The sequence below is a fragment of the Amblyomma maculatum genome, chromosome 5 (assembly GCF_055883805.1).
Source record: "Amblyomma maculatum isolate TAMU_Amacu chromosome 5, ASM5588380v1, whole genome shotgun sequence".
Taxonomy (NCBI): Eukaryota; Metazoa; Arthropoda; class Arachnida; order Ixodida; family Ixodidae; genus Amblyomma; species Amblyomma maculatum.
In genome coordinates this window covers 48,063,065-48,090,949 of record NC_139348.1, presented here as the reverse complement: position 1 = coordinate 48,090,949, position 27,885 = coordinate 48,063,065, and the positions used below count along the sequence as shown (strand labels likewise).

The window sequence follows — 27,885 nt, the reverse complement described above, 5'->3', positions numbered from 1 at the left end:
CTAGAAAATGCAATACAAAAGTATAGGAAAGCTGCTTAATATTGTTACGTGGTGGTGAAATGGTTAATGACATAAATGAAGAGTCGGTGATTGCACTGAAGAAACTCTTTATTGGGCTGACTTGCGCCCGCAAGGGAACTGAGCAACACAGCGGCGGCGATAGCAACAAACGTGCTCGTCGATCGTAGAGCTAAGAACAATCTAGATAACATCACAATCTGCTACTGGCACAACCTGGAACATTGTAGAAACATACGCAAGTGATCGAAATCTTCCAGACAGATCTTGGCGCATGAGAGCGACAAAGGAAATGATAACGTGTTGTATTGCGACAACGAGCATGAACAAACACGGGATACAAAATTGATACGCGTGCCAGTATCACAGTGATGCGGGCAGCTGTTGAAAAACAACAAATACAGTTTTGAAGGTTTCGTGGCATTACTCCCCCCTTAAAAAGCATCGCCTCTATGTTCTAAAATAAACAAAGCAACTTAAATAGAAACATTACGAAGTTTAAACACAACGGATTCTTTAACGCGCGCAATAAGGCTTCAGACTAACAACTTGTATGATTTCTGGGCATGCGCATCGCTGTTGTGATGCTGTTGTACCGTCGGAAATGACTTCATAGTCCAGTTTTTTGTATGGCCCAAAGTATCGACACAGCAGCTTTGCACTTAGTCCACAGCGGCGATTTGGAGTCCAAACCTGCACTTTGTCTCCTGGGTTGTACTCTGCGTGGCGTCGTCGTAAGTTGTATCGTCGGGTGTTGGTCTTTAATACGTAGCCATGCAAGTCGTCGGGCTTCCTTTGCATGCTGCAGTTAGGCGGCGACGTCAAAATTGTCCTCGGTGATTACGTGCAGCAGCATTACGTCGAGCGTCGTTGTGGGCTCCCTGCTGTACACAAGCTTAAACGGGGTCGCTCTGGTCATCTCCTGGACTGCCGTGTTAAATGCGAAGATCACGTACAGCAAGATGGCATCCCAGGTCTTGTGCTCAGCGTCGACATAGATGGTGACCATGTCCGCGATCGTTTTGTTCAGGTGCTCCGTAAGGCCATTGGTCTGGGGATGGTATGCAATTGTTCGTCGATGGCTTGTATGACTGTATTCCAGGATGGCTTGCGTCAACTCTGCGGTAAATGCCGTTTCCCTGTCCGTGATGAGCACTTCTGGGGCACCGTGTCGCAAGAGAATTTGCTCGACAAAAAATTTGGCAACTTCTGCCGCGGTGCCATAGGGCAGTGCTTTTGCTTCGACGTAACGAGTAAGGTAGTCAGTGGCCACGATGATCCACTTGTTACCCATAGACGAAGCTGGAAAGGGGCCGAGGAGATCCATCCCAACTTGTTGAAAGGGCAGGTTTGGGGGCGGAATCGGGTTTAGTAGTCCTGCTGGTCTCAATGACGTCTTGCGTTGTTGGCACTCACGACATGTCTTCACGTAGTGGGCAACTTCGGTAGGCAGTCGTGGCCAGTAGTACTTTTCCTGGATTCGACGCAACTTGCATGCAAACCTGAGATGGCCTGCTGTGGGCTCATCGTGCAACGCCTGCGGAATTTCCTGCCGGAGATTGTTAGGTACAAGAAGAAGCTGCGCGGTCCTGTTGGGGGTGAAGTTCTTCTTAACGAGGAGGCCATTGCTTAACGCGAACGATGATCAATGTCACTTGAACACACCAGGAGGGGAAGCGGTCTTTTCTTCTAAGTAGTCGGCCAGCGCTTTTAGCTCAGGGTCTGATCGCTGTTGTTCTGCGAAACTGCTGGCGCTTACCGGTCCCAAAAAAGCATCTTCGTCATCTTCTTTCGCCGACGCATCAACGGGGGCTCGTGACACGCAGTCTGCATCGGAGTGCTTGCGGCCTGATTTGTAGGCGACTGTGATGTCGAATTCTTGAACACGTAGGCTTCACCGGGCAAGGCGGCCGGTGGGGTCTTTCAAATTAGCCAGCCAGCAGAGCGCGTTATGGTTGCTTACCACCTTGAATGGTTGACCGTATAGGTATGGGCGAAACTTGGCAGTGGCCCAGATGAGTGTGAGGCACTCCTTCTCGGTCGTCGAGTAATTGACTTCGGCTTTTGTGAGAGACCTGCTAGCGTAGGCAATTACTTTTTCCTGTCCTGCACTCTTCTGGACGAGAACGGCTCCTAGGCCCACACTGCTCGCGTCGGTGCGAATTTCGGTCGCAGCATTTTTATCAAAGTGGCCAAGTACACGAGGGCACTGCAGGCAGTGCTTATGTTCGTTGAAGGCTTCTCCTTACGGCGCTTCCCATTTAAAAAATAAGTCAGCCTTTGTAAGCTGCGTCAGCGATTTGGCGATGCGCTTTAAGTTTCTCACATCCTCGATAATAAGTGCACAACCCAAGGAATCGGCACACAGCTTTCTTGTCGACAGGCGGTAGGAATTGTACGATTGCAACTGTTTTCTCTGGGTCTGGGTGAACAGCATACTTGCTAACGATGCTACCTAGGAACCGCAGTTCTTCGTAGGCGAAGTGGCACTTCTCTGCTTTTAGCATTAGTCCCGATGACTTGATGGCTTCCAGCACTGTCTGCAGTCGTCAAACAAATTTGCCACTTCAAGCCTGCCAGGACTGTGTTCATTACTCGTTGAAACATGGCTGGTGCAGAGCAGAGGCCAAATGGCATCACCTTGAACTCGAACAGGCTATCCGGTGTGATGAATGCGGTCTTCTCACGATCTCAATTTGCCAATATCCGCTCTTCAGGTCCATCGATGAGAAGTACTTTGCATTGCAGAGCCGGTCGAAAGTATCGTCGATGTGGGGAAGCGGGTAGACCGCACCGCATTATAACGGATGAACAGGCCCGACCTCTGCGCCAAAACCCTTATCGTGTATCGCCGCAAGAACTTCAGGCCATACGCAATCAAGTTGAGGAAATGTGGCATGATGACGTAATCTAGTCATCGAACAGCCCCTGGGCTGCACCAGTCGTTTTGGTGAAGAAAAAAGACGGCACACTTCGATTCTGCATTGATTACCGCCACTTGAATAGCATAAATAGGATGTCCACTCAGCACCTCCACTAGATGTCATGGGGTGGTGAAAAGGTCGATGACACAAATAAAGTCTGTGATTGCACTGAAGAAACTCTTTATTGGGCTGACTTGCGCCCGCAAAGAAACTAAGCAACTCGGTGGCGGTGATAGCAAGAAACGTGCTCGTCGATCGTCGAACTAAGAATGCTCGTCACACTCTTCAACGCTCAATTTAAAGGCTGCGTAGAACAATCTAGATAACGTCGCAATCTGCTACTGGCACAACCTGGAACATTGTAGAAACATACGCAAGTGATCGAAATCTTCCAGACAGATCTCGGCATATCTTTCGCGACAAAGAAAAGGATAATGTGTCGTATTGCGACAACGAGCAATGAACAAACACTGGATACAGAACTGATACGCGTGCCAAGATCACGGTGATAAGCCCGCATGCCGGCAGCTTATAACTGTGATCATTCATTATTCATTAATCGTCATCTCACGACCATCGAGAATCTTCTCTCTGTCCTCTGTTCTCCTGTTTTCATCGACTTGCTGCTTCGTAACAACATCAAACTCTGCACCATGCACTGGAAGGTGCACCTTCCCCAAAGACAATTTCATCACCCTTGATATATTCCAAAGAGAAAATTATATCTTGTTTACGCTTCAGCAGAGTAGGAATTCTTAATTTTTAATAATTTATTTACTTTACTATGCATAGTGCAATGACATAGGTTTAGTGCAATCGCACTCTGTATAAGCTGCGCTACGATATATGACTTGAAAGTATAGCATACATTTCAATTCTTTTTAAATTAGGTAATTAGCGTTAATAATAATGATGTAAAGTTAGTTCAGTGCAATTGTAATTGGCTTAAGCTATCTAATGCTATACAACTTGTTCACATATAATAAGTCCTAATTTTCATTCACAATTATTCAATTAGCATTAATTATTAGCTTCACTTAATCCAGTGAAAATACACTCGACATAAGCTATCAATGGCATATGAGTCGATGTTGCATAAAGTCCAAACATTTTCGCAGTTAATTAACTGCCAAATAAGACTTGCAATTAATACAGTGCTGTTATACTTGACATAAGCTATGCAACTATGCAATATTAGTGTTGCTATGGCTTCACTCAAAGGTCTGACATTGAGTTTGAGCTGCAAATTTTGCACCGAGCAAAGCTAAAAATGCCCCAGTACTCGTATATCGCCGTAATCTTTAAACATCCAGGTGGTTGAAATCAATTCGTCGATGTTTGATATGGCTTCTCTGATAGCCCATAACATTGCATCAGAACTAAAATATCCTTTAAACATTTGAAACACACTGGTAATGCCGGTGAACAGCGTTTGCCAGCACTTGGCCGCTTTTTGCGCCCCTTCAAGATAGCTGCCGCAGGCTTCACCCCAGCCAATTGGCTGGTATAGGCGACTTCCACTCCAGCTGTTTTTTATAACTTTGGTTGAGCCATGACGACAGTTGGGGCTGCGGCCACATAGAAGGGAGCGTCTGTAGACATGGTAGCGGTACTGACGTGGTGGCCACTGTAGAGTTCCAGCTTGTTGCACGGGATCGAATATATCACCTCCACCAAAGAGGTTACGAGTGGAGGTGATATATTCACTTCACTCCTTCACTTGTGGGGACCAGCTTTTTTGTGATGTGAAATAAATAAAAGCAAAGGCAGTAAATGCTATTATTGCTGGAAGGGAACTCATTAGAACAATGTTTAAAATGCATTGAAGTACTTGTGCTGACGGACTGAAAAGGGTGATACTGATGTCCATTGTTTTAACAAGTTGTCTTTTTGCATGTATTTCAATTCTTTTTGTCCTGTTCAAGCAAAATTTCTAATTTCAGTTTCAGTTTTAGCAAAAGCTTATTAGCATAATGGCTAGAGACAGTTACACTGGGAGGCTAAGTTTGCGCATTTCACCAGTGCTTTCAAAAGGCTGCTGTTGCACATGCACCGTTACTATAGCACCCGGTTCAGCTGGAGCCAAGTGCGACTGCTCCTCCACCGTTTGGTGAGTGGTGTGGCACAAGCCGCTACTGCGCATGCACCGTAACCATGCCAACCAGCTGCGCCGTTTCACAGGTGTTCCATCACTCCACTCGTTACAGAGAGGAGGAGGTTAGTGGCATCCCAGCAGATATGCACGCCGGTGCGGAGAAGAGCAGCAGGGTAGTTTCCGCACTGGGCGTGCTCGTGTCGCTGCAGAAAGCTGACAGAGTGAAGTAGGAAAGCGTGTGCCGGCATCGCATGCTCAGGGGATGAAAGTGTATTCCGCCTACAAAAGAGAAATTTCGACCACCTGGGGATCTTAAACGTGCACTGACATTTCTCTGCCATTGAAATGCAGCTGCTAGCGGTTGGCTTTGCAACCGGGTACCCTTGTTCCACAGGCATTTTTGCTCCACGTTTGGTTCGGCAGCGTTGAACCCCTGTAATTTTTTTTTAATTCCAATTTTTAATTTGTATTAAATTTTTTTTCTAAACATTTATGAAATTTGAGTTTGCATTTTCAATTCCAATTGTATTTTTGGTTTAAGTCACCCCTTCTTCATTTCCACGTGCTCTTTTCTTGTTCACACTTGCTAGCCTTCCTAAGCTTGTGACAAACTTTGACTTTGGGTTCATTTAGTCAGTTTAGTGCCATTGCATTAAATATAGTTACTGTGTCCATCAATTCCATCATGGCTGTGCGCAACAGCAGCAGCAGTTCATTAAAATGTTGTTTTGAATCCAAATATTGGATAGGCTTTATGGAGTTTTCTCGTGTTGGGAGCAACTTGTTAATCTTTTCAAATGACATGTTAGAAGGAGTGTTTTGCATATTGAAGCCTTGTAAATAAATCTGCTAAACACCTACCACATGGGCAAATTTCACGTCACTTTCAATGCAGTCACCTTTAATACCGTCGTGCAGTGGCACATAGATGACACTAGTTGCATTCACTGTTTAGTGCACTTGCCCTTGATGACAAAATTAATCCACTTTCTTCGAATGCACTTTGTGCTACACAGACACATAGCAACCGTCTCCATTTGGAAAAAAGTTCCTGGGTGAAGCCTGTGGGACACGTCATTGAAGGCACAGTTCGTACGAATGCCACATTATGTGGTCTAGTCGAGCAGCTTTAAGGCTGTGCTCAACCTGCTAAACCTATTGCACAATGTTGCTGGTAAATTAGATCGTTTAAATTCTTGAGGCAGGTCAGGGCGGAAACCTCATCAGCTCTCAGAAGATGCTACCACACCTTTTATATGGTTGAGAGTTGATTGCGCCGGGAGGGAATGCCTGTCGTGAAAGGGCAGAGGTAATGGCTTCACAGGACAAAAACTGTGGTGAGGAGGCATGTTGCCTGCATAGTTAGAGATAAATTCTTTTCAGTAAAATGTCCTGTGTATCAGTAAGAGAAACGCGTTGCAACCTATCTACCCATTATGGCTTATCTCTCTCGGCTCTCTCCTTTATTGCATGTCATAGACTACAGAGATACAGAAATGTCTTGAAATATGCCCCTGAGAGGTAAACTGGTTTGCTTATCTGTAGAAAGTGATACCATTGCAGTGTGCTGCATGGTGTGGAGCTTAGCATACTGTTGTTAGAATGCGAAAGCCTGGGATGTACTTATTTGTTTATTTACCCTCGAAGCCTATGTCGCGTAATAGAGAAGTTACATGGGTTCTACAAAATCTGGTCATACAAACAAAATCAACTACAAAGTACCTGCATGCGAGTAAAAGACATGCCATAAAGAAAAAAAAAAGCTGAAAAAGAAAAAAAAAATTTAAAACCGTAACACAGTATTTCATGGGTCTAACCTGATAGGTGTGAGAGCTTTGTACAGGACGGCAGGAACGCTGTTCAAATAGGGGCTTGTACTTATGTTGAAGTGATTATTGCACAACAGATGAAGAAATATTAGCCTGGTGATGTTTCTTCGTTTCAATAGTGGAGGAAGTTGTAACTCATGTACATGTTTTGATAGAATGAACCTGGCCTCCCTTCTTTGAACCTATTAAATAAATACGAATGAACAGCGATGATTATTTAACATTGAAGATGATTGGTTACACGTGCTTGAATAAAAGATGTCATAGGGAAGGCCGTGCAGGATATAGTGTTGGTATGTGTAGCACGAAAGTGCTTCATTGGATGCTCAAACAAAACAGGAATTATGATTGCTCTTCTTTTCTAGTTTTGCCAGTACAATGTAGAAGGTGCATGCATTGCTGTGGTTTTACACTTCTTCGCAACACCACGCACAGTGCAGTCTGAATATTGTTACCCTGCTTGTTTACTTTGCGACTGTATATTTTGCTTTTAACCCCAGAGGCAATCTCGATTGGACTCTCTTGTCTACCTTATATTTTTCTCACATTAGTACCCAGAGGTTTGTTATTGTTTCAGCGAACCTGTCACTACTTTCAGCACCAGCAGTTCACAGTGCATTATACATATTCCCCCTGCTGACTAACCTCATTCTAGCCTTGAAAGCAGGTTTATGCACCAAGTCCAATAAGGCAATTATAATAACAAGGTAGATTGTTGAGCTAGTTGTTTAAACGGCATTATAAACAGCAGTGGAGAAAGCAGTGACATTGAAGAAGCATGCAGACAAGGGTGATGCAGCACCATTTTGGTGTTTTTTTCTTCCGCCACTTATAAGGATCAAGCGTGGTACTAGCTGCATGACTGCGCTCATGAGTAACTGCTCCATAACTGTTATGCCTGGAATTGTAACAAAGCTTTCTCGTTGGACCTGGATCGCTGGCTGTTGGTTTTGTCGATGCTGTTCTGCAGGAGGTCAAGCTGTCATGTGGGGACGCTTGCAGTGGACGGCGGAAGGCACGCAAGCCATTTTGTAGCTGCTGTGACTATCCACCTGTACGACACCAGCGATCGCTCAGATTTGCAGTTAGCGATCGTCGCCTTCATCATGGCTCTAATAAATGTGAGTTTGTTACTATCTCATGAGACTATGAAGTTTGCAGGGGTCAAGTGGCAGCAGCTAGCACTGGACTGGGCAATTGAATGGAGAGGTTCTTCCACTGCAGGGGGTATAGGCATACTCTTGATGACGATGATGTGATTACTTGGGCGAGTAACCTGCAATTGAGAAAAAATTGACTTGACGTTGACCTTCTGGGGGTCATCCAGATTTGCCTCTTTTTTTTGCACTTTTCTGCCCTCTTCCCAGCTACGCATGTCAAAACAAAAAGTGAGTTCCTAATGCAGTCAAATCTTGATATTGTTACTGGGTGTAATAATATAAAATCTGAAAGAATATAATGAATGGAGGCTTTATAAAAGTTAGCGCCATCTAGTGAATGAAACAGAAACTGTGCATGGCGGCCATGTATTGTTCAGCCCGCCCACGCCTCCTATCGAGTACGCTGTCAACGTGCGCCTTCGTAGAACCCGTGCATGCACCGAAAGGTGCATTGGAATGCTCACAAGCGATTGTTTTATCTTTTAACATCACAGCAGTCGTTGTTAGCTCCAAGCTTTATTCGGAATGATGCCAGCATGTTGTTGCGTGCCCTTCTGCAGCCAATGTACCGTCGCAGACACGCACGGAATCAAGGTATATTCATATATGCGACCGTTGTTTGCAGTCCTAATCGGCTTTACAAGGGTCACTTGCATCATCTAAAGCATTACTGCACGTCCCTCTGACTGGGAGCTAGCTCACAGAATGTGCTATCACGAAAAGCAGCAAGGTTGTTTTGCGCGCTATGGAGCCTTGTGAACTTGAAGGATAAGCTTATGCTGCGATGGAGGACACGGGAGAAGGAGCAATGCATGTATAACGAACGCTATTGTGCCAATACGTTCTTTGAAACATTTTGTATGTAGGTTGCATTTACCATTGTGTATTGGATTTTAAGACACGGACATGATTACCGAAACTACTTTTCACAGTCGAACGAAATGGTAGTGCTTGGTGCAGAGAGCAATACGGTTGTCTAGTGCGCCCGAGGTGCGTGTTTTGCGCTGCAAAACCAAGTGGCTGCCAAACCCGTGGCGTCTAGAAAAGCAGGAAAAGATGATATCCCACTAGTGTGTTGTAACATGCTCACGTGCAGCCGGTTTCGACCGGTCCACGTCCAGAGCGCGCAGCTCAGGTTTTATACCTGCCAGCGCGGCCGATAAAATACCGAAGCGTGCGCTTCACTTTTGTGTTTTTTTGAGTCACCCGATGGTTCGCTAATTCACAGCTACCTGAAATTCACTGGAAGTTTTAAATATGTCGATTTCTTGTTTATTTCCTTTGTCAGAAAGTAAACATTTGAAGCCATAATCTCATATGAAAGCGCTGACATTGGAAGCTTCGAGGAACTCGGAGGAGGAGGAACTCAGCTGAAACGAAAAGAAATTTGAAAAGTCAACTCACATCACTGCGAAGTGTTTGTGCTTTGTGCAACTGGCTGTGTTCATAAAATCAGATTTATATTATATCATATCGTTGTAGAAAAATTAGGGGGTCACTTAAGCTCCGCCATTAAAGGTAAAACGCGATAGTGTCTCTCTCTCATACACACACACATGCACGATGTTTTCTTTTTTCACATGTTATATTTTAGCTCTTTTATTTATTTATTTATTTTATTTAAAAATACTGCAGGCCCTAACTGGGCCCTAGCAGGAGGGGCGAAAATAATACAATGCAGTGAAATATGAATTCATCAAAAGTAACATACTACACACAAGTGTGGTATGCTATATGTTGTTATGTATGTTGTATTTCTATGTTATGTATGTTATGTTATATTTTTATCATTTCTTTATTTATTTTTGATTTTATTGACGTTTTATATTTTTATACACCAATATGCATACGTCAGCAACAATCAGCTTTTGAACACATTCTTCAATTATTTCAATTAATCAATTGCATTCTAAATTTTCTCCCTTAGCATCGCCAAGCACTGGTTTTTCATTCTGACACCTTTAAACCCTTACTTTCCAATTTTTTCTTTTTTCGTTTCTTTATTTTATCAATTGATCAATTAATTACAAAGATTTAACTCGTCATCCCCTATCACACACCAATCAATATTCAATCACTGGAAGCACAAATTACCATGGCAGTTTTTTTTTACGCAGCCCCCGATTATTTCCGAGACTAATGCCAACTACTGCGTCGACGGCATGGGAAGGAAAGTGCTAAGCGCCAGTCCAACTTACATCAAATTACGCGATCCTTTTATCATAAAATAAAATGCATCCTCGCTCATTTCACCACCCAAGTATCTTCCAGTGGGATGAGCGACGGTGATTGCGCAAACCAAGCAAACAAACTCGCGATGATCTCTCATAGGCGTTTAAGTAAACAGCAAAAATGCACAGACGAAAAAAATTCATATAACAGAACTCTGAATACTGCACCTGGATAGGAATGACGCTGCGAATTGCCGAGGGGCCCGTGCACGACTAGTAGAGCAATTTGTAACTGCGCTCGGCAGCGCGGCTGGTGGGACCTGCCACGTCTCGGCTGTCAAATACGCTTCTAGGCGTCGCTAACAGAAACCGCCAGGGCCCGAAGAGAAGTCCAAGCACAGTACAGTGGGTTAAAACGTGAAAAGCGCGAGCAGAATGGCGAGCGCTGACGGACGGACACAAAGCGAACGGATGGAGCGAACAAAATATGGCGGCCAGCGCGGCACCAGCGTGCCGCTCACGGTTGCCAGACATACTTTTGTTAACCCTCTATTGCGCAGGACTGCAAAAAATCTCTCGTTAATTTGAACTTAGTTTTTTTTTCTGCCGTGTGCAGCTCAGATAACCGCACACTACATTACATCATAACAGCATATACACATTCCACTTTGCGAAACACCTCATTAAGTATGTAATTGCACCAAGCGATGAAAGTTTAGACTTTTTTTCATGCTCAAAACAAGGTCAGAACTTGATATGACTTCATCTTCAGGACAGGTTCCTTGAAGTCTGCAAATCTTGTCTCGGCCTGACAAAATGATCGCGCCCGTCAGTGGGTCAGTTGTCTGCAGAGGCCAACTCCTCGCTTTTTCTCTGCGTCAATTTCTTGTAACGACAGCTGCTTTTCTATTTTAGCACCTTCGCTGACTGCAATCATCATCAGATCTCGTAGTAACTGCACAAGATAATTCGCATCAAAAAGAAATACCTTCTCGCGCACACGAATGGCACAAACAACCGATCGACGAAGGACGCACAACACAGAAGGAAATATAGAGAGTGGCTAGGCTACTGGCTTCTGCCACAGCATTGTGGTGGTGCTAGGAGCTGGCACTAAACATGCTGATGGTGATAGCAACAGGCCATGAAACATACACACAGAAACAGCGGTTTCTTTTCACGCGAGAGTTGCGAACTGTGGCGGTGCTAATTTTAGCTGAATTTGTAATACTGATCTTCCTACATTATAGAAGAAAACATGAACGTTATTTTGAAATATACACTGTATTGAAAATTGAAATTCGTAATTCTGAAGTATTTTTACACTGAAAACATATGAGACCTGTTGGGGATGGTAAAAAATTCGTTAATGTAGTGTTCAATGTAGTGAGATTGGACTGTGCAGTTGATGCTGATTGCAAGCAACACCTGCCAGCTCTCATGAGCATTTGGCATCTTGTAGGAGCACGTTGCACCTGCATTGTCCGCCAGTTTTGTTTGTTCAGCACACATTGTTCCCTGAAACTTCTTTGGATTTAGGAAGTACATCCATGGTGTTTCAGTGCCTACTCGTGATAAAATGCTGCTACCAGTGAAAGTATGAGGATTGTGTCATACTTATGCTGCGGCTGTGTTTGCATTACCACATTAGTGCCACAGGTAAGCTCTTGTGCTTACTGAGAGTGAGTAGCCAGAGTTGGTCTTCACTCAAAAGGTTCAAAATGGTAAATGCAATACGTATTGTGTTCTGAGTTTGGTGGTGGGGCAGTTGTGCGTTACTGCCGCAGTGTGGTGGGAGTGGTGCTCCAGACTGGCGACAATGAGCGGGAGACCTGTGTGGCATGACAGCAGCGCTGTGTTTTAGCAGTGTTTTTTTACTGTTGTCACGGCTGGGGCGGGGATGAAGTTTTAATAGGGGAGAAAACTTTGGCCAGGGGGCGCTGCATCTCTCTGTGTGTCAGCACCCTCCATGCAGACCTCGGCAAAACCTCCGCGCATCACGTCCGCGTCTGCTCCTTGCTGCATTGAAAAGCTTGTTGTCTTCAGCTCTGCTCTTGTTTGCACGCATGTGGTTGTTTCTCTCCTCCTTTGGCCGCATTCTGGCCGCTGGCACGCTCCAACAAAGGGCAAAAAAAAAAAAACTGGAATGAAAAAATGACGGCATGCTTGTTCGCAAAACTTGTGTGGAAACGGTAGGGGCTAGTATTGTGACGCAGAGGTTTTTTTCACAACAGTATCGAAGCCAAGCAGAAGCCAGAAGCATAGAAAGTGGTGCCATTTTCTCTGTTTCATGACTCCTTGTTGTAACAGCAATGGATTCTTTGTTTTTGTTTCCTCTTAGGCCCTGCTCGTGGCATCCCACGAACCTACACCCGGGACAAATCCGCTATTGCACTTCGACGCCGGCATTTGGATTTTGCAGATAAGGATCCATTTACAGCTTCAGAACTGCCTGCAGCCCAGAACTCTAAGGATGACGAGTCACCTTGTTTTAGCCGGGAACAGTGCGGCAATCAAGGAGAACCAGCAGCAGAGGCCTCGGAGAAAACTGCGTCTTATCTGAAACCTAGTGAAGAGGAGGATTTCATAGTTCTGCCCTCGGTGAAGCAGCCTGTTGTGAAGGACTTTTTGAGGCCAAAGCTTGGCAGGGACCATGCTGAGGCGGGGAAAAAGGCAGCAACCGACAGGAATCGAGTTCTTGCTACTCGGAAAGTGCGTGCAGATTCTTGCAAACATGTGGCTGCAAAGGAGCTGAACAAGGTCCTGAAGACAAGGCACAGCGGCTCAGAGCAATCTGCGGTAGCTGCCACAGAAGGTGAGTGCATGTTACCTGAACGTGGGGTGCCTCGCATCACAATGCATGAATGCGTGCCCTTGTCCCCTAATCTAGTTGCGCTTGTGTTGCTTTTATCATCTTGTCACCCGTCTTTGGCGCAGTACAGAATATAGTCATATTGGCAGCTATATAGCCGTTCAGTGGATCACAGAGAAGCCATAGTGGTCATGTCTAAAATTTGTTTTTGTAGGAGAGAAAGGTTCAAGTCAAACATGGGAAGTATCGAAGATGCATGTGCCTTTGAAACTATCATTCAATACATTTTGTGTATCGGTATTAGGTGTCACGTGCTGAAAATGATGGTATTGGTATTGGCATTGAAAATACACATTTAGTGTATTGAGTATTTTGATGGTACTCAATACTTTAAAAAGCAGGCAAATTTTTGGGCTGCTGGGAGTCTGACTTCGGGTGCTAGTACAGTCGAGCTGGCAGCTCAGTTTGAGATGCCACCTCAGTTCCCACCTGCTCAGTTTCTTTCAAATGCCCCATTTCGTTAGCCTCGCTGATATCTCGGTCGATTCTTGCTCGTGCTTGCGGCACAGAGGTACACAATAAGATACAAAAACGACAGTGAAATCACAAGGACGGAGAACATGTAACTGGGACCACACCACACACAGCTGTAGCCCTAGCCATTATGCCACCACTTGCCTTCCGCCATCTGTCAGGCACCTGGTTATTAGATGGTATGCCGTTCAATGCAATAACTTATGCACAACCCCTCTTCAATCCACAGAGGTTCGCAAGACGGCTCGCCGACAAGAACGCCAGCTTCTGAGGTCTTGGTCGACCACTATGCGGTCAGCTAATCATCGTTCTTCTAGCTTACAAGAGTTGCTTTGAAACAAACTAATTCTGATGGTTTGAGGATGGGACTGCCTAATGAGCCCTTAAGGGAAAAGCCCAGATTAAAAGCCAGGAAGACCAACCTCCCCTACTCAGTGTGCAAGAGCATGACCACTTAACTTACAGTGTGAATCCCATGCCTGCCTTACCGAAGAAAGAGCTGCTGCTTTAGCCTTGGCAATGCAGAGTGTGCAATAATGTTCTCAATTCGTAACAGCAGAGGAACAATATCCTGACGGCCATCTGGACTTCTTTCCTGCATCCTGCACTTATGGCTATACAGTCGAACCCAGATATATTGAACTCAAAGGGGATCGCGAAATAGTTCAATATATCGATAAGTCGATATACAAAAATCGGCTTGAGGCGCCGCTTGCAATCGTGAAAAAAGATACCATACTTGTTGCGTAATCGTCCCACTCACATAATGGACCCACCCTCTACTTTTGCCGCCGAGAATTTGAAACAAAAAAAGCGTAAGTCAATGCCGCATCCGTACGTTTCAGCCGTCGCATCTATAACTCATTTATTAGCAGCACGTCAAGATGCTGCGCAGTGATAACGTCAGGGCGTGTTTATTTTTTTACTATACTTTTGATGTTAGCTCCTCTGGTGGCCGGAGCAAACTTGGCAGAGTGCCCGTGATGGTTTAATTCCACAAGCCTGGTTCGATTTATCACGCCGCGCTTGGGCGTGTGTGGAGTCCACTGCCACAAAATTATTGGAAAGTGTGATAGCTGTAAATGTCGTTTGAAGTGAACAGTGCTAAAAGCCGGTGTCATGATCGCATCTGATCGCATGCTTTCATCGATTCATGGATGCTAGGATGGAAGACAATCGCCAAAAAAAAAAAAAATCTGCTGCCTCTTAGCGTTTGCAGCCGCCATAGCTTACACTATGCCGCGCGTTCAGCACTACAAGGATGATTGACTCCCGCAAAAGAAAAAAAAAATTGCCGCTTCTTATTGTCTGCAGCCTCCATAGCTTAAGGGCCGCTCACATGGAGTGAACCTTCTCTGCGAACTTCATACGGCCCTATGTAACGCCGATGCATACCGCCATGCCATACCGCATGCAGTGAAAAACTGGCAACTGGCGGCGTCGGTGGTCTAGTGAGAAAACGTATCATCTAGTCTGCTTCAGCAACACACTTTTCACACTAAATGACATTTCAAGAGCAACACATAAGATAGGCAGCTCTAAAATGACGCACTGCAGCGTTTGTATAGAGCCTTCGAGTATGCCCGAGGCAGTAGCAACTGCGTATTGCAGGCGCGTCTTTCTGAAGCAGAGTTTAAAGGGATAGAGACACCAAATTTTGAAACTGAGATGGCGATGCGACTCGACTTCTGATTGAACTGAGGTACCTTGCAGCGAGTTTCATCCGTGGGCTTTGCGTAGAACATATTTTAATTTGATTTTATTGACATGCCTGGAGAAATGTTCAGTATGCCCGCACGCATCAGCATCGACATGATGGGGTTACTGCAGTGATTTCAAAGTTTTTATCCCACATTTGTCGATACAGTAAAAGCTCGTTAATTCGATATCGCTTAATTCGAACCGCCGGTTAATTCGAACTGATGCCCGGGTCCCTGCAAAGCCCTATGTATATCAATGGGCCGGAACGCCCGATAATTCGAACGTACCGGTACTCACGTCGGTTAATTCGAACTAGGAGCCGGCAGCCGACATTGCTTCTCGTAAATAGAAGTCGCCTCGTAACGAGTACAATGCATTGAAATTTTTTTTTTTAATATGCACAGCGACGAGAATAAATAAGCAGCGCGCATTTTTGCACGCACGAGGCGAGCCGCCTATTTCCTTGCTGGAGCCTCCGGCGTTGTTGTTGTTGCGACTGAGGGAAGGATGAAAAGGAAAGTGCACGGGCCTGCCGCTGCCGCGTGCAGATAGAGGACAGTTCAAAGATAAGAGGAAAGAAAGAAAAGAAAAGCGCGTTTCTCTGACGCGCGGGTGGCGCAGGCACCGCCGCCGCCGATGCTCCGGAGCAAGCCATTTCAGATTTTCGTTGCGCTGCGGCGGCTGCGATCGGTGGAGTGCACGAGTAGTCTTTTCTTGTCGCATTTTGCATGAGCTTGCTCGTTTGTGTGGTATCTCGCCGCTGACGTCTCATCGACTGTGCCGATCATGGCGAGCCGTGGAAAGTACTCGGCAAAGGATTTAAAGACCAAAGTTGAAATATTGCAGGCGGTTGAACGTGGTCTCTTAACGAAGACAGCGATTGCCGAAAAGTAGGGCATCAAAAAAAGCACGTTGTCTACCTACATCAAGAACAAGGACTCTATCATCGATGCTTACCAAAAGGAGATTGAGCCCTCGCGGAAAAGACTACGGATGTCGGCTCACCCCGAGATGGAGACTGCTGTCATTACGTGGATAAAGGATGTTCGCAGCAGGAGTATTCCATTAAGTGGACCCATAATTGCTGCGGAGGCAGCAGACTTCGCCAACCAAATGGGCATCAGCGACTTCAATGCATCGGAAGGCTGGTTATCACGTTTTAAGGCCCGCCACGGGCTGACGCTTAAGAACGTCTGCGGAGAGGCAGCCGCAGTCGACAAAGAAACCTGCGAAAATTGGGTCTCAGGTGAATTGAAGGAATATCTTGCCGATTACCCGCTCAGCGATGTTTTCAATGCTGATGAAACCGCACTTTATTTTAAGTTGCTCCCAAACAAGACTGTGAGCTATAAAGGTGATACATGCTCGGGCGGAAAGCGCAGCAAGTAAAGAGTTACCGTGCTAGTGTGCGCGAATGTGACGGGCACGGAACGGTGCCGCTTGCTCGTGATAGGCAAAGCAGCGAAGCCTCGTTGCTTTAAAGGCGTGAAGACTCCCTGTTGAGTACACTTCTAACAAGAAGTCTTGGATGACGCGAGCAATCTTCACGGACTGGTTGCGCACACTAGACAGAAAGTTCGCGGCACAGAATAGAAATATTCTTTTGTTCGTCGACAACTGTTCGGTGCATTGTGACATCAATGGACTGAAGGCGATCCGTCTGGCATTTTTGCCAAAAAACACTACTGCTGTGCTGCAGCCTATGGACCTCGGGATTATTAAAAATCTGAAGACTCTGTACAGGCGCCACCTCCTAGAACGGATTCTTGTATGTATGGAAAGCGGGAAGCCGTATGATGTCAACCTGCTCGGAGCTTGCCACATGCTGGCAACATCGTGGAACGCCGTCAAGGCAGACACTATCGCCAACTGTTTCCGCAAGTGTGGCTTCAGTGAAACCACAGAAACCTGCTGCACAGCCGACTTAGATGTTCAAGTGGATCAAGATGATGGCTCCATCTACGCTGTTTTATCGGAGGGTGTGGACTTCGAGAGCTTTGTCGACGTAGACAACGACGTGGAGACAACGGGGCCTTTAACTGACGCCGAGATTATCGAGGCTGCGTCCAGTCAGCAGCACGGCTCACGCGCGGCGAGCACGCCTGACAGCGACGACGAGTCCGACAAAGAGGACGATCCGTTGCCTCCTCCGAGCGCATGCGAAGCAGCATCGGGACTCGATCTGGCTGCGCGCTATTTTTCCACCGATGAGAATTCGGATGCTGCGCTGGAGATGTTGGGCAAGTTGCAGACAATGCTTCTCGAGTCGCGGCGAAGAAAGCGCAAACAAATGCAAATCACCGATTATTTTTCATGTTGATATGCTTCGATCATTATTCTTTTGTTAATAAACATGTTTTTGAAGCATAAATAGTGTCATATTTCATCATTAAGCCTGACGCTCACGTGGGTACATTTATCATTAGTTCCAGGCGCATAAATTGATTGGATATCTTTATTTCCTTTGGTGTTTGGACTCGCATGATTTTCATACCCGCAATCGCCGACCTCAGAGTAGTAGTAGTGCGTATTCCTCGATAACGATCCCAGATATGGCTATTTTGGCTTCGGCCCTAGCAGCCAAATGCAGTGGCCATCTTTTTTTTTTTTTTTTGCCACCCGCTCGTTAATTCAAACTCAGCTTAATTCGAACAATTTTTCAGTCCCCCACGAGTTCGAATTAACGAGCTTTTACTGTATCAGAAAAATTGTTGAACCAATAACCATTGGCTTTTCCTGAGTTCATGGTTTAACACTTTCCTCTTTTCATTCCTTCATTATCTTTAGGCCATATTTTGCTATATACAGAGTTATCGATCCCATAGCCATTGGGTTCTTTTTCTGGCTCATGATCAATATTTGTTCATTATCTATGTCATATTTTGCTACATACAACAGAAGCATTTAACCCATAGCCAATGGCATGTCCTGGGTTCATACTTAAAGGTATTAACACCACAATTGTATTCTTATGACATGATTACACTAGTACAGACACTTAATTCGGGTTGGTTTTGAACAGATGGCTTTGACGTTTACTGAGCGGCCGCCGGGCCCCAAGCAGTGTGCTCCTGACTGATTTGACGTCAGTTTTAACCTCAGCAATGTCATTGTCCCACGGCCCCGCCGCCACCCCGCACCTGAGAAAGGGCCTGCGCAAGAGATGCAGGAAGCCGGGGAGAGGGGGTAAGACGCTCGTTAGGCGAGGGAGTGGGTTCTTGGCGTGAAGGCGATAGGGACTGCGTGGGAGGTGCACAAGGCTTTCTGCGAGCTTTGCGCAGGTGGAGTGTGGAATACATCAGGCGAAGGAGGTCTAGGGGGGTGCATACGAAGGTACGCAATTGTTTGCACACTTGAAGGGAAGGATGAGTAGTGTGCAGCATTGTTGAAAGCTAAGCACTGAGTCAGCTGTTTCGTAGGAACACGAGGAGGTGTTTTACGGTGCTTTCAACATTATAGAAAAGAAAAAAAAAACGTCCGTCTGTGCACCTTGTGAGTGCCACGGAGGAAGGGAAAAATCAGCGGGTTCCTTTGGCGGGTGCAATCGCTCGCGATGTGGGTGGCTAGGGAGGCGGGTAAAAATGATGTGTTATCTGGTTTCGTTAGAGCTTTGACAAGAGGCTGCTAGGTGTGGCGATTTGAGAAATACTGATTAATCCGCTCATTTTTGTTCATAAAGTGTGTTGTTTTGGTCACCCTCAATGTGATAGCTACCATCTGCGCTAGAAATCTCGGCGGCAATTTTTTTATTTGTTATATCTTTAACATAAGGCTGCAAATGCAGCAAGCAAGAAAAGGGAACCAATATATTTCTTAAGATATTGTTACGGACGAGGAAGGAGGAAGACACGGGCAGGAGCGCTCGCTCTAGGCTCGCTAACATTTCATAAGAGCATCATCTCACAGTCATTGAACATCTTCTTTCTGTTGCCTGTTCTCGATCTTTCATCGGCTTGCCACTCCGCAACAATATTCTTGGCATTCATATCTTAGGAAACACAGTTATATACAATAGCAGTATTCATTTGCATATCACAGTATGTTTTTTCTTTTAAGATGGCCTAAAGTAAAAGGCATGCTTTATACGAACTATCAAAGGACTCCAAAAGAAAGAACCATTAAATTCAATGATCCTTTTGTTTGCATTCTGCTCAATTTTGCTCATTTGTTTAAACCCAAACATTTTGCTTATCCTTGTTTGCTTTTTACTCCATTGCTTGGATCCTGCATTTTATGATGTGAGATTTTTGTTCCATTGTTTCAGCTGGTTACACTGCATAATTCATATATTTTGCTTTCAGCTATATTTTTATGCGTATGCATCCCCCTCTTAATGCCTTCAGGCTGAGTTCCTCTGAAGATGCTAGGAGTAATCAGAACCAGATCATGAGTGATCCTGTACCTGATGGACTCTTTGCAGATGACTTCCTTGGTGATCCAGTTATATTAAAAGAGGGAACTGAGCCATTGGCCCAACAGAGACACTTGGATGGCAGCTCTCTCCATTCCAGTCGATCAAGGCAGTGAGCTTTTGCAGTTGGCTTTTCTTGTAGTCTGTTTATGCTTCACGCATACAGTCATACAAATGGTAGTCTTTATGCACAGGCAGGAGTATCCAAAATGGCTTAAATTGATTCCCACATTTATTCTGGTGCACAAATAATGCAGTACTAACATGGCTACAGGTTTTGATTCTGGTGTAGAAGTGTGTTTATTGAGACCTCCATCAAAAGTAAGAACTTAGAAGTTACTATAGTGCGGTGCTGTTTAGTCTCCTGGCTGTTTGTTTTTGCAGCAGCCCTCTTTTGGTGGTTTAAACAAAGCATGAAAGGGCGCTACAGTAATTGCAAAAGGTGTAGCAAAATACATCTTCTAAAATCCAATAAGCATCAAGATATATCATTCCTAATGATGTATATAGAGTCGAAGCCGGGTATATCGAACTCGGAGGGGATCGCGAAATAGTTTGATATATAGATAATTCGATATACAGAAATCGGTTGTGACGACACTTACGATGCAAAAAAACGATACCGTATTTGTCGCGTAATCAACCCACTCCCATAATAAACCCACCCGCCACTTTTGCACCCAAGAATTATAAAAAAGACATTAAGGTCAGCTTGCTCACATGCAAGCGATTGAGCGATGTCGGCGACGAGTGGCAGCAACAGAGTGAAAAATTTCAAACTTGTTGGAACTGCATTCCTCTCGGCGCTCGAGCCACTGCGGCAGCTCAAAACAAGGTTTCTGTGTCGCCTCGGCAGAAATCGTGAGCGTTTTCGCTTGCATGTCTATGGCGCGTGCCACTCCGTTTCGGTGGTCTCATCCACAGCTCATTTCTTGGCAGCGTGCCAAGATGCTGCGCAGCGATAACGTCATGGCGTGTTTATCTTTTGATAGCACCTGCGGTGGCGGGAGCGAACTTGGCAGAGTGCCCGTGATGGCTTGATTGCACAAGCCTGGTTTGATTTATCATGAATCATTGGAAAGCTTGATAGCTAGTGCTGTTTGAAGCAAAAAATGCTAGAAGCCAGTGTCATGATCGCAGCTTACCACGTGCTTTCGTTGATTCATACATGCAAAGATAAACAACTCCCGTGAAAAACATAATAATCTGCTGCTTCTGCACACAGAGGGTTCTAACACATGCTGGTGAAAGCGTCTGACGTTCTATCTGAAAACGGGCTGAGCTGGCTTGGCACATGCGTAGCGCGTGCTACTGCGAACGAAAGCTGGGAAAGAGGAAGGATAGCTTGGCAAAAGAATGGGCACACCCTTGCGCTTCACTCTATCGCGTTTTTCTCCTCTCATTCCCACTGGTTCTCTGGTTTGGGAACACAGCGCGGAACAGGACGCAACACAAGAGAACGAAGGTAGACAGGATGGAGTGCTGAACTGACAACTTTTATTTCAAAAGAAAGACGGTGACCCGTATTTAAGCGGTGCCTATCAAAACACGTGATCAATTCAGGGAGCAAAACACTGCTAAAAAACCTTTCTTGAAGAAAGAATTGGCCAAAGACAACAAAAAAGTTATGAGGGATAAGCTCTCATAAATAATTTCTGCTGCATGAAAGTTATCTCCAGTGCCGATAACCAGAAAAAAGAGATGAACATTTAAAAGCAAAAAACACAACAATGTTTCTACAAACAAGAATGTGAACATGGCACTAACCGCATTGAAAAGAGGTAAACAGGTAATTTTGAATGCTAGAAATAAAAACATTGACAGGACTGTGAGCATGACGATAACAGGATAAAAGCCCAACAAAAAACACGGCCAAAAATGATTATCAATGATAGACTACTAAAAACACAACCAAAAAGAGGTGAAACTTTTTCGAACTCTGTTAAAATCTATACTATCTTGAGAGAAAGGCTACTTCTTTTTCTGATAGTAGAATTGAAGGCATGCTTATGCACTGATCATTCATCCTTTGAACGCTGGCAGCTTCCATAATCTCACGTGTTAGCTTATCGACATGTCTCCCTATTACTGAGGTTTTTTCGAATTCTGGTAAGCATCTTGACTCCGCATGGTTACAGTCCCTACAGTGAATGCCCAGATGACGCGAATTTTGAACGGTTACACTGTATTTGTGTTCTTTCAATCTCTCGTTTAAGCAACGACCCGTCTGACCAATGTACTTTTTGCCGCAAGACAGAGGAATGGAATAGATAACCGACTTGGAATACTGAACCCTTTGTTCAGTATGAAATACTTTGTATGAAATACTTAACCAATGTCATAGGGCCAGGGATCTCCATCACTTTAGTCTGGTGAACAGGTCTGGGTTCAAACTGACCAGGTGTGTGCCGTCCAAGGTCCTTTGTCATTGAACTAGAGCAAGGAACGATTTTGCAGCGGAATCAGCGTCATATTCCTTTTATACTGACAGCAGTAATCCCTCCTCCAGCCTCACTGGCCACCACAAGTGGCAGCAGCACCTTATCTACTGCCTGTAACAACAGGACGCTCACATTATGGTGATAATATGATTACCCGTAGCGGGGGCCATGTTGTACCAACGGACCGCATGAACTTGCCACTGAGGGGGGAGATGTTTGGTTCGCCGCCTATTGACTTACAATTGGCACTCTTTAAACTGAAGACCAGCTGGGGATGCTCTGAATAAGCAGTTTTGCGTATGTCTGGTGCAGCGTGATTGCCTTGCTCTCGCCTGGCCTTCGCGGCTTGTGGTCTTTTGGCACAAGAGCATGGGAATATCCACGTATCAAAATGTACTCACTCAAACCTGTGGAACTTAAGGCATTGCAGCATATTTATGTTTGGGCACTTAGGGAAGCTTAAAAACCTTTCCGAGGGACCAAATTGTTTAAGACCAAAAGCTAGTGCATTTACAAGTACAGCTTTAGCGGCGAGCTGTGGCGGCAAAATGGTTCCTTAAGGACTCAGTTTCAGGACTGTCAGTTTAGAAAAAACTTTTATCTGCGAACAACTTTGAAAATATAGAAGCTGAAAGCTGGGACTTCAGTGGCGATGCTTTGCTAACATACTGCAGGGCACCAGTTTTTTCACATCAACCATGCACTCTCTGGTGCACCCGTGCAACTGGGCAGACACCTGAGCTGCAATGCAAGCGGTGCCTCTGTTTTTTCCATCCTATTTGCATTGGAGTGAAGAGAAGTGATCAAGCCATCTTGAAAGGATATGTCATATGTAAGGTAAGTGCACAAGAACTGAACACTGCTCCCTCATATTGAGGAACTGTTAGAGGGGTTTAATTGATGGAAATAAATTATCACAAACATCAAAACCTCAGCATTGCTCCCCCTAATGTGGGAGAACTGTTCATATTGAAAGGGTTTAATGCAAGGAAAGGCGTTACCTTAAATATAAAAAAATCACTGCATTCATTTGTAAGGGGGAACCCTACATGTTGACGGCGTTTATGTAAAAAAAAAAAACGAATTACCACAAACATCAAAACACCAGCCCTTCTCCCCCACGTAGAGAAGGGGTTTAATGCAAGGGAATTACCACAAAATTCAAAAGATTAGCACTGCACCCCCTAGTGTGGGGGCACCTTCTATATTTAATATGATTTCATGCAAAGAATCAAATTACCAGAAACGTCAAATCATCAGCACTTCTCTCCATGTGAGGGAGAACCATCCATGTTGAAAGCATTGATGCAAGAAAATGGATTACCACAAACGTAACAGCTCTGCATTCTTCCTTCTAGCAAAGGTTTAAGGGGGTATAGACATTATTCAAAACTGGTGCTCCTTGCGTTGACTGCGCGCATTTCCACCATTTTGGGGATTCTGGATACTGCAACAGCATTATGACTGTACGGGATAGTGATGTGCAAGTTGGAATTTATGGTCATCTAAGGTACACAAAAATTGCTGCGGGCATTGACATACACAAAATTGGGCTATGGATATCCTGGGAAGCAAAGTGAAGGGGCTAGCTTTGTAGTTTTTATTAATGTGCAGCATTACTTGGCTCAGGTGCGATAAATATGGAATGTGTGTGAACAGATGATAAATATTGTAGTCGCGTGCTATATCGTTGGACAGCCTATGGTGAGTATAATTGCCCTTTACTAATTTAGGTCTCAACTGCCATTAATTAGTTGTTTGGGATTAAGTTGAACGTTAAGCTACTTCAAGAAGTCTTATATCGTTTGATAGCGTATGTTGAGAACAATGGCACTAATCTTTTTGTATATCCTAATAACGACTATAATTAGCTAATTATAACTAAATTGAAAGCTACACTACATCAAGTCATATATCGCTGAAGCACATATCGAGTATGACTGCAGTACTCTAATTGCAGTTCTTAGCTTCTAATTAGCTAAATGGAATTAATAACACTGTCATTATTTTTAGGCTACGTGGAGCTATATATCGCTGAAAAGGCGTCGATAAGTAGAACCCAGAATTGCATGCTAAACCATGCAAAAATAGTGTCAAACTGATAAAACCACACAATAACTGAGCAAACTATTATATACCTTGGCTAAAACCCCAACGGAAGTGAAATAGTAGAACTTGATACTCGTTAGCAGCACATAAGGAGACAGCACCCCAGTAGTTTTTTTTTCTCGCTGGGATCATAACATGAGAGGTCAGCGGTAATGGGTACTAGATGTTGAGTTCATCTGAAGGGGTAGTAATTTAATCACAGATGTTATCCTAGAAAAATGTGTAAAAGTGAGCTGTTTGCTTATCTTCTAATTTTCCAAGAAGCACTCCGTGATCTGCTAGCAGTTAGTGTGAAGTTCATCAGTCAGATACTCATGTGGGACTGTAGTTTTTCTTATGGCGCTTCAACTTCATGTACCCATTGTTGTGTCCTTAACGCTTTGTCTTACACATTTTTTTTGTTTGTGAAGTGTCACGGGGAACAGATTCGGAACAAACCTTCGTAAATCCATCATTTACCACTTGTGGTTGGCTGTTTTGTCTTCACGTATCTTGCGAAGATCGAATCTTCCAAGCAGAATTGTCCATCTGATGATGTGAACCTACAGTGCAGCATTGGCAGTCTTGGTTAGCCTGCCACTCTGCCGATCATCTGCTACCATGGCATCGAAATGCGAGCAGCAGTGCAAATTATCAGGCAATTTTTAGGATGTCCAAGCTACATCAGGGCTGTGAAGCGCACAGGAGTGGAGGGCTGGAGGTTAATTTTGAGCACCTGAGACTCTATAATATGCACTGAGATCTCGACGCATGATCATTTCAAATGTTCACATCCAAAAAAAAAATTGGCCACTTGGTCAGGACTGAGTGTGCATCGTTTGGCTCAGCAGCACAAAGTCATTGGTCAGCCTTAAGCACTAGCATTCAGCAAGTTTCCTGAAGGTGCACTTGTAATTAAGTGTGTGATCGCGATATAGCATCATACACTCAGTTGGGTGCAGAGCGCACTATAACCTACACGATAACATCGTTAATGCAAAAAGACAGCAAAACAGAGGCCAACGATTGAAGAGTGGGGTCTGACATCTCAGATTGAAGATATTCTTATTCCAGGGCACTTCTTCATCTTTAACGCAGGGCACCATTGTGAATTCCTCCACTGCCGCGGTGCCACTCCGGTTGCATTTCCTGCCATAATAGATACCCTCAAAGCCGGTCGGAAACGCAGAAAACAAAAAGGTCCTCCGATCATTGTTGGTCATTATGTCTATCTTGACCTTAGAGGGTTTTCCCAGTAATTATAAGGCGGCAGTTTTCCTTCCCACAAGGTCTTTGCCGTACTGGAATAGTTTCAATCCTCCGTTCAAAATTTCGCTGCCTAATAACGAGGCATGCTCACTGGGAGGTGCTGCCACCTCCAGGGACTTGAATAAATGCTTGAAAGTTATTGTGCTGCTTCTAGGACTGATTCCTAGCAGCGGCAGATCACCTGGTCTGCGGCAATGCTGCCCTTCGTGGTTTCGCTACATGATCACAACGAAGGAGGCACGCGAAACTTGATTTCTTTCTTTATGGGCGCTTCTGTGCAGGGGATAAACAAAATTCATTCTTAGCTGCAGCATGTTGCCCGGTCTGCAGCAACGCTGCCCTTTCATGGTTTCGGATTCGCTGTGTGATAGCAACGGAGGAGGCACGCGAAACTTATTTCTTTCTTATGGGCACTTCCATGCAAGGAGTAAACAATTGATTTCTAGCTGCAGCATGATGATCGGTCTGCAGCAGCGCTGCCCTTTCGTGGTTTCAGATTCACTACATGATCGCAACGGAGGAAGCACGTGAATCTTGATTTCTTTCTTTATAGGCGCTTCCGTGCAGGGAATAACAAGAATTGATTTCTAGCTGCAGCTTGTCGATCGGTCTGCAGCAACATTGCCCTTTCGTGGTTTCGGATTCGCTATGTGATCGCAATGGAGGAGGCATGCGAAACTTGATTTTTTTCTTTATGGGTGCTTCAGTGCAGGGGATAAACAGAATTGATTTCTAGCTGCAGCATGTTGATCGGCCTGCAGCAATGCTGCCCTTTCGTGGTTTCGGATTCGCTATGTGATCGCAACGGAGGAGGCACGCGGAACTTGATTTCTTTCTTTATGGGTGCTTTCATGCCGTGGATAAACCTGAATTGATTTCTAGCTGGAGCATGTCGATCGGTCTGCAGGAACACTGCCCTTTGGTGGTTTCGGACTCGCTACTTGATCGCAAGGGAGGAGGCATGCTAAACTTGATTTCTTTTTTTATGGGTGCTTCCGTGCAGGGGATAAACAGAATTGATTCCTAGCTGCAGGTTGTCGATCGGTCTGCAGCAACGCTGCCCTTTTATGGTTTCAGATTCACTATATGATCGCAATGGAAGAGGCACGCGAAACGTGATTTCTTTATAGGTGCTTCCATGCAGGGAATAAACAGTTGATTTCTATCTGTAGCATGTCGATCGGTCTGCGGCAACGCTGCCCTTTCGTGGTTTCGGATTCGCTACGTGATCGCAACGGAGGAGGCACACGAAACTTGATTTCTTTCTTTATAGGCACTTCCGTGCAGGGAATAAACAATTGATTTCTAGCTGTAGCATGTCGATCGGTCTGCAGCAATGCTTCCCTTTCGTGGTTTCGGATTTGCTATGTGATCGCTATGGAGGAGGCATGCGAAACTTGATTTTTTCTTTTGGGCGCTTCCGTGCAGGGGATAAAAAGAATTGATTTCTAGCTGCAGCATGTCGATCGGTCTGCAGCAATGCTGCCCTTTCGTGTTTTCGGATTTGCTATGTGATCGCAACGGAGGAGGCACGCGAAACTTGATTTCTTTCTTTATAGGCGCCTCCATGTAGGGAATAAACAGAATTGATTTCTAGCTGCAGCATGATGATCGGACTGAAGCAGCGCTGCCCTTTCGTGGTTTCGGATTCGCTACATGATCGCAATGGAGGGGGCATGCGAAACTTGATTTTTTCTTTATGGGCGCTTCCGTGCAGAGGATAAACAGAATTGATTCCTAGCTGCAGCGTGTCGATCGGTCTGCACAACGCTGCCTTTTTATGGTTTCAGATTCACTACGTGATTGCAATAGAGGAGGCATGCGAAACTTGATTTTCTCTTTATGGGCACTTCTGTGCAGGGGATAATCAGAATTGATTTCTAGCTGCAGCATGATCGGTCTGCAGCAGCGCTGCCCTTTCGTGGTTTCGGATTCGCTACATGATCGCAATGGAGGGGGCATGCGAAACTTGATTTTTTCTTTATGGGCGCTTCCGTGCAGGGAATAACCAGAATTGATTTCTACCTGCAGCTTGTCGATCGGTCTGCAGGAAGGCGGCCCTTTCGTGGTTTCGGATTCGCTACGTGATTGCAATGGAGGAGGCATGCGAAACTTGCTTTTCTCTTTATGGGCACTTTTGTGCAGGGGATAATCAGAATTGATTTCTAGCTGCAACATGTCAATTGGTCTGCAGCAATGCTGCCTTTAGTGATTTCGGATTCGCTATGTGATCGCAACAGAGGAGGCACGCGAATCTTAATTTCTTAATGGGCGTTTCCGCGCAAGGGATAAACAGAATTGATTTCTAGCTGCAGCATGTCGCTTGGTCTATAGCAATGCTGCCCTTTCGTGGTTTCGGATTCGCTACGTGATCGCGACGGAGGAGGCATGTGAAATTTGATTACTTTCTTTATGGGTGCTTCTGTGCAGTT

At 45.0% G+C, this 27,885-nt stretch overlaps 1 protein-coding gene across 1 annotated transcript in view; it reads left to right on the top strand.

Moving 5' to 3' along the window:
* LOC146188261 (uncharacterized) overlaps positions 1-27,885 on the top strand; it is a 143,934-nt gene that overhangs the window by 73,189 nt on the left and 42,860 nt on the right. Inside the window, exons 9-12 of the mRNA XM_084605015.1 lie at positions 7,837-7,987; positions 12,539-13,012; positions 19,665-19,767; positions 22,771-22,933. Of these exons, the coding sequence (XP_084461141.1) occupies positions 7,837-7,987; positions 12,539-13,012; positions 19,665-19,767; positions 22,771-22,933 (891 nt within the window). The remainder of the gene's footprint in view (positions 1-7,836; positions 7,988-12,538; positions 13,013-19,664; positions 19,768-22,770; positions 22,934-27,885) is intronic.